The sequence below is a fragment of the Labrus bergylta genome, chromosome 7, assembly GCF_963930695.1.
Source record: "Labrus bergylta chromosome 7, fLabBer1.1, whole genome shotgun sequence".
Classification (NCBI taxonomy): Eukaryota; Metazoa; Chordata; class Actinopteri; order Labriformes; family Labridae; genus Labrus; species Labrus bergylta.
This window is the reverse complement of record NC_089201.1, coordinates 16236725-16244238: the sequence shown is the minus strand read 5'-3', so window position 1 is coordinate 16244238 and position 7514 is coordinate 16236725. Positions and strand designations below refer to the sequence as shown.

Sequence of the window (7514 nt, the reverse complement as noted above, 5' to 3'; positions counted from 1 at the left end):
CCCTCCGGTTCCCAAACCAAGTCCCAACAAACTGAGCCCAAAAATAGCTTAGTTTAAATGAATGAGAAAATACAATAACATGAAGACAATTCATTTAAAAAAATGTAAAACAAATATAAATCCTGTGTTTTAAAGAAAAGTTGAATTTAATTTCATCACTAAGTATTTAAAGGATATAAACTGAATAAACATGGTTCTATACCAAATGTTTTATTATTACACATAGGCTTCATTTCAAGCTCATCAGGGAGAAATCAAATGTTGCATTAAATAGTCACATGTATGTAGAAAAACAGAAGTGTTTCACATTAATACAACTCTTAAGGCCAGTCTGCTTTCTCCGCAAAGGCGGCAAAACTTTGGCGCTCTCTGCCCACTAGCATAAAACTAGAGAGCAACAGTAATGCGTTTAACAGAGGACTCAAACAATGGCTAAAATCAAAACAACAGTGCTCACATGAATAGCTTCTGACTGGTTTGTTGTCTGATCATGCTGCCTTTGCTCTACCGTTCATGTGTATTTATTCATTCTCTCCTTATTGTTATTCTATGTTTTATTGCTTTTCTTCCTATCTAAATTGTTTTCCTTTCTAAAGCCTCCTGTGGACCGGTGTTGAGAACTAGCATGTTTGCTAAAACACTTGCACAATGGATCTGGTTCGTCCAATGTATCTGTGACGTCCAAGCCAAATAGAGTCTGTCATAAAAAATAAAGAAACACTTTCATTGGGATTCAGTTAAAATGTGAATCCTCCTTTGACAGTACATCTTAACGAGTGGAAGATTCTGGACAATTATAATGATAACTTGAAAGCAAACCGATATATTCCATGATAAATATTAGCATTAATTTACATAAAAGCTAATGGAAACACTTACTCCAATCTCCACGTCTTTAATATTACTGAATCAAATTTTGGCTTCTGACTCTTCTGTTGCAGAGTTCAGTTTAGGGATTTATTTATATGTTACTTTATCTTTTATATATCTAACTAAATGTTTCATAGGTAACTTTTTCACATGGTGTTCTTTTTAAAGTGATTTTAAAGAGCATGTGCTTTTCTCCCGTGTCTTTGGCTCAAAACATTTTTATTTATATTTTTTGCACCAGAGCTAACCTCAGCGCAGTAACTTGTCATAGAGGAGAGGCAGCTTGTTCCTCCAGTTAAAGGTCATGTGTTGCTTCTCCAGTTCAAGCTTTGACAAAAGCTCAGTGGATGAGAAGTATTGACTGAAGTGTTCTGTGGCTCAGAAATAACATATGTGAATTATTAAAATGGATGGCTTCAACTTCTAAAGCTGCAGACTGCACATGAACCCTTCTGCCTTCACTGTGACTTTGGTTATAGTTCGTTTCTCTATCTTTTATTATTTTACGTTATTTCATCTGCAAAAAGGAGGACATTATTTCACACCCAGCAGTAAAGGCTTCAATTTCAAGAGCAAGAACACATTAAATTACATTTAGGCTATAAGTTGCACATGTTTTTACTAGATCTGCATTCATTATTTTAAAATCTACTTTACAAGATCTTCATTATCTTGAGCTGAATTATACATAATCAATACTTTTATACATGAAAACACATCTACATGCAAGTATTGTTAACTTGTTCATGTTTATTCTAGGAGTTTTTATGCGTGTTTCTTTTTGTCCCCAAATGATGCATCGAGGGTCTTCTTCTAAGTTATTGCTGCCGCCTAGTGGTGATGAGAAAACACTGCGCCTGTGTGGTAAGTGCAGTATGGAACAAGAGTCAATAAGTAATAGACCATTTGAAAAAAAGATTACTTTTGAATAAGCAATTGTTTGCGAAACCAAACAATTCATAATGCTGCAATAAGTAATCGTGTTTTTTTTTTTTGTTTTTTTTTTTACAATTTTAGATTCACAAATTGACTTTTAAGGACACGTCAAAGGCAAAATTATACACTTCTTTGTAACTGTTTAGGAAAAGATTATTTTAAACAATTCAAAACTGTAAAATAGTAAAACCCTAGCAGTTAATTAAATGTTAAAAAAAAAAAACCGCAAAAAAACAGGAACAAAATCAATCATCTCCTCTAATTAAACATTTCACAGTTTTGATTATAGAGATTTTCGTTTTTATAGATTAAAACGTAATATAAGTGATGGCGATTGTAGCTAGGCATGACTTTAAACCAATCAATGATTTAAAATCTGGGCTCTACTGTTTTCCCTGACGACCCGTCCAGGAAAATAAATCAAGTTCCGATCACAGTAGCACAGGCGGAGGAGGCGAGACACTGAAAGCAGAGATGGTAAATTTGAATTAAATCTGAAATACGGTGATCATTTAAGCTTTATACATACATCTACAGAGTACTGGAGTCGTACAACGTGTTTATGTCGTATGAAGTCGGAATAAATCCATAAAACGAGACTGATTCACTCACACGAAGCTAACATTAGCTAGCTAGCTTAAGTGCACTGTGAGTAAGCAAAACAGCTCCAGGTGCTGCTAATGCTACAGAGCCGGCTTAGGAACCTGCGTCTAAAGAAATGCTTCATGGCACATATTTATCGGAAGCAGAACATTAAAGTTGATATAATTAACCCGTGTTTTTATTTATTTATTGACAGTAAAAGTCAGTGATCATAACTGCGTTGTTAGTAAAGGTTAGCAGGCTAACGCGTAGCAGCTATCTGACGTTAGCATCAAACTGTATTGTCATGTCTTTTTACTTTCGTTTTCCCTCCACCTCGTTATTCACTAATTCTTAAAGATGAACCACTTTCTTTAATACGTACAGCTCCAGTCTCCGGTCTCTGGCTGTGATGATTGATGAGTATTCAGCTAATGTGCGACAGCTTGCTGCAGGACAAAGTTAGACCGGTTCCAAGTGCGACATAACACCGGTGTCATGGTGAATGTGGTGCTCGTACTCTGGTTGCAGAGTTCTCTTTGGTTACTGGCTGGAAACAATGCGGGGCTTATGTATTATTTAGCCGTGGCAGTAATTTAAAACTTGATTCTGGAGTCGTTCAGGTGTCGTGAAATGATCAGTACTTGAAAGCTGCCGATGATGCAAGACAACTATGTAAGCTCGGATGTTGTGTGTTTATACTTTAAAGAGGTTGTTTAACGTAATTTTAAAAGTAATGGCTTGTTTTTGTTTTCTTTTTTTTTTTTTCTTTTTTTAAGTTCCGTAACCAGTACGACAACGACGTGACAGTATGGAGCCCACAGGTGAGTCACTGCTAGACTTATCTGATGTCTTAAAAGTAAACTACACATCCTTCAAAGTCCAGCATCAATGTGTAAAAATGATAAAACTGTTTGTTTCTTCAGGGTCGAATTCATCAGATCGAGTATGCCATGGAGGCAGTGAAGCAAGGGTCTGCAACCGTAGGACTGAAATCCAAAACCCATGCAGTTCTGGTTGCGCTAAAGGTACAGTCATTGTCCGTTTTCAAGCTCTCCTGTGAATTTCAGGAGGACTGCTTCTCAAATCCTTCTGATCTAGTGGTTCATGTGTGCACCTCGCAGCGGGTGTCCTGAGGCAGCACATGACGTAAAAAGAACGAGAAAGTGGACGGATGAAAACAACAGTGTCCGCTGTGTGGCGCTGTAATAAGAGTATTTATATCAATGCCATGCGTCTGACAGAATCACAATATCAGCAAAAGAGCAGAGTAGAACATACTGGCATTCGGAAAACATAAAGCAGCAGTTTAATTGCGTGCACAGAGATCGCAGCGGTCGCTTCCGTACACACTATGGTGTTGCACCGATGGCGGTGTATAAACATCACGACCACCCCTCCCACACACTCAAGGTGAATTCTCCTGATCATATCCTGCTTGCGATCTTCTAACATCAGCTCACTCAGACTTTCTGCAGAGAAAATACTAAAGAGGGATGGCAGGAGAAACTCCGGATAAAGTCTGAGTGAAATATTTCGGCTGTTTGTGTTCACATGTGAAGCTCACCTTGAAAAGTTCAGTTTTGTGAAAATGTGAACGCAATTATTCAGTGTCTTCTTTGGTGATACATTGACTTCCCATAATCTTGAAACACTGTAGCGTCTTCAAATATTTTAACCGTCTGCATAAAGTTCAACTTCATGATACTAGTATGTAGATATGCGAGTTGCCTTGACTCCTTTTTTTTTATCTTTAAAAGCCGTGAAGAAATGTGTGATATCTGCAACATTTATAATATTAGTAAATGTAAAGATACAGCGAAGCATGTAGCAGATTATTTGATGACATGGATTAGAACATCTTTAATGATCTTTAAAATGTTGTTGTCTGCAGAGAGCTCAGTCTGAACTGGCTGCTCACCAGAAGAAGATCCTTCATGTGGATAACCATGTCGGCATCTCCATCGCTGGACTGACGGCTGATGCCAGACTGCTCTGGTGAGTCAGAGCTGCTGTGATGTTGTAAACAAAGTGTTTTCTTTGATGTTATTGATATTCATGATTCATTCTTTCCCGCAGTAACTTCATGCGTCAGGAGTGCTTGGACTCAAGATTTGTGTTCGACAGGCCCCTCCCTGCATCACGCCTGGTTTCTCTTATTGGCAGCAGTATCCTCTAAACTACTGTTAATATATGTTCGTGTGCGATCTCAGTATTTACTTTTGCCTGTTTTCTCCATGTGAAAGCATGACTGTTACCCCGTGACGTAAAATAATCTTGAAGGTCGACATTGATCCATAACTGAACCTTCAGAAACCCAAATCCCGACACAGAGGTATGGAAGGAGGCCCTACGGTGTCGGCCTGCTCATTGCTGGCTATGATGTAAGTTTTCTCTCAAATGTCTTATAGTCCTTTTGTCCTCTGTATAAAAATAAAAGTCTGAAATATAAAACTTGCCTGAGCTCGTACTGATGTGCTGCTTGTTCTCCAGGACATGGGACCTCATATCTTCCAGACCTGCCCCTCAGCCAACTACTTTGACTGTAAAGCCATGTCCATCGGAGCGCGCTCTCAGTCTGCTCGCACCTACCTGGAAAGATGCATGGACAAGTTTTCTGACTGTAAGATGACATTTCTTTAGGCTGGTTGTGTTCATGCATATTATGAAGAAACCACGACTCATTAAGAGCCTTGTTAAGTACATTTAGCCGACTGACCATGAATGTTTTGCATCTTTTATTGGACGTGTTATATTCATTTTTTTTCGTGATTGTAATGTAATGTGTGATATCACTTTTTTTTTTTTTTTAAACGTGAGTCACAGCATCATGGCGTCTTGTTTTTACTGATTTCACAAGTGGAGAAGTCTTCATTCAGAGAGCTTTGTTCTGTTCTCAGGTAATCTGAACGATCTTGTCCAGCACGGCCTCCGTGCACTCAGAGAAACCCTCCCCGCCGAGCAGGACCTCACCACCAAGGTAACCCCGCTCTCTGATATGATACTCTGCTCCACACATCCCAGCTCACAAGAGATTGATCATTTAGTCTTTAGTGAGACATGCAGCTGTCCTCACTTTGATAAGACCCGTGTGTCTGCTGAAAATTAACTATGAAAACACTGAAGCATAAATATATATCCAAAAAGTCACCGTCACTTTTGTTCAGTGACATTTAATTTGTTGTGAAATTCATACTTAAAAACACTTCATCATAACTCATTAACAATTAAAACCTCAACAGTCAAAGGAGATAGATGTGAGAAAATGCTTTAAAACCCTTTTTTTATTTTAGAGATGTCTTGTTGTTTTCATACTCTGGCCTCACCTATGTATGATTCTCACCTTCAGAATGTTTCCATCGGCATCGTGGGGAAGGAGATGGAGTTCACCATTTATGACGACGACGATGTGGCCCCGTTCCTGGAGGGACTGGAGGAGAGGCCACAGAGAAAGGTACGACAAAGGGTGCCGGGTTTTCAGCCACACCAGGTTTAAACGGATATATGCCAGCTTCTGTTTGAAACATTTCTATATAATTGTTGGGAGTTAGAGTCTGCTGTACAACCCGACTGATACCACTCAGCCAGACCAGAACTGATCTTTTGATCATGTCTTTGACATTTGGACGGGTAACCCCAGTTGTTGTTGTAGTCGTATACTTGACCATTGTCCAGTGGCATGTTAAATATATTCAGGGGTCAACAGTGAAAATATACAAACAACAGTTTTAAGTCAAGAGAAAGCAACACACAATATAAAGGTTACTGCACAGAGTGACCGTACTGCAGCATGTTTAAAGTTCAGAAGTGTTACATTAAACAGCTTTGTATACTGTGTCTGTACATTTACAAACCTGATCATTGTATCTGCACATTCACAGCTCTCTATAACGTGAGATCACTGCACATTCACAGCTCTCTATAACGTGAGATCACTGCACATTCACAGCTTTACCTCCCTGCAAAGACTGTTTACATTTCACTTACCGACTGATGTTTGAATAGACATTTCTTTTAGCTTCATACTTTAGATTAACTTATTTCAAAAACTGTGTAATAACTGACTATATGGCTCATTTTTAACATCCAAATAAGTAATTTGGGTTGTTTGGAGGATAATAGGTTTTAATTTTTTCTCTTTAGTACAAGGAAATCTCTTCAGGAGGACATCAGCAACAACGATAGGACAACAATGATGTCAGAATAATGTGTTAAAAAAAATGAATCTTCACATTTTACATTTATCTAAAGATGACTTCAAAACGTGAAGTGAAGCAGATCTCAATGTTTCCCGTAGTTCCCCGGGAGTTGACACATTTATTAGCAGATTGTTGGTACTTGTGGGGAATTTGTGGGTTACAAATAACATGCTGTTTGTAACACCAACATTTCCCCGTTTGGGATCAGTAAAGTTCATCAAACCGATCTCTCCAGAGTCCAGAGATCTAGTATCCTCCCCACATGTTCTGTTGTATTCAGCTCTTAATGTTTGTGTCTCTCTGTGTCTCAGGTTGCTCAGCCTGCTGCAGATGAACCAGCAGCCGCAGTCCCAGCAGTACCTGACGAGCCAATGGAGCACTGAGGCGCTTTCCTGTCAGTTTACTTCCTGTTTATCAGAGCAGGGGGGGCGGCCCAGACCAACCTGACACACTTAATGCATCTCACCACAGGAACTGTTAAGAGTTGTTGTGTTGACGTGCCACTTGCTAAACTGTTCATCCGATATATTCTCTGCCAACATCAGCCAACGCGATGTTGCTTTTGTATGAGTAAAGTGTACCATTATACAAGAAATAAACTCTTTTTTTGAATTGTGCTGCTGCTCGTTATTACTCTAGCTGACAACTTTTCAACATCAAGATGAAATCACATCGGCGGGAGTCTAAGGCCTAATCTCGATGTCCACACTCACTGACTTTGATGCTTATTCACTTTAAGTCTCTCAGGGCTTTTCCACTGTTTAATCGTAGAGTGCATGAGTGATCTCTCGCTGACTTTTTGAGCCCTTTATGCACCCTGTTTGTAAGTGGACATATCTGCAGACTCAGTGAGGGAATTACCAAGAGTTCATAATATTGTGACAGGAAATGTGATTCCCAGAGGAAGAAATAATTTAAAGAGAAACA

The 7514-nt window shown here is 38.9% G+C and overlaps 1 protein-coding gene across 1 annotated transcript; it reads left to right on the top strand.

The window, feature by feature from the left end:
* Positions 1-2176: 2176 nt before the first annotated feature.
* On the top strand, positions 2177-7204 carry psma1 (proteasome 20S subunit alpha 1). Its single transcript, XM_020636540.3, has 10 exons — positions 2177-2283; positions 3168-3212; positions 3315-3416; positions 4283-4386; positions 4468-4556; positions 4702-4772; positions 4882-5011; positions 5289-5368; positions 5738-5842; positions 6899-7204. Exons 1-10 carry the CDS (start codon positions 2281-2283, stop codon positions 6968-6970), a joined length of 801 nt encoding a protein of 266 aa, XP_020492196.1. The 5' UTR covers positions 2177-2280; the 3' UTR covers positions 6971-7204.
* The last annotated feature ends 310 nt before the right edge of the window (positions 7205-7514 follow it).

Coding starts and splice junctions, on each gene's coding strand:
- psma1 (XM_020636540.3), top strand. Junction 3,213..3,314: donor TGACAGTATGGAGCCCACAG/GTGAGTCACTGC, acceptor TTGTTTCTTCAG/GGTCGAATTCATCAGATCGA. Junction 5,369..5,737: donor AGCAGGACCTCACCACCAAG/GTAACCCCGCTC, acceptor TCTCACCTTCAG/AATGTTTCCATCGGCATCGT.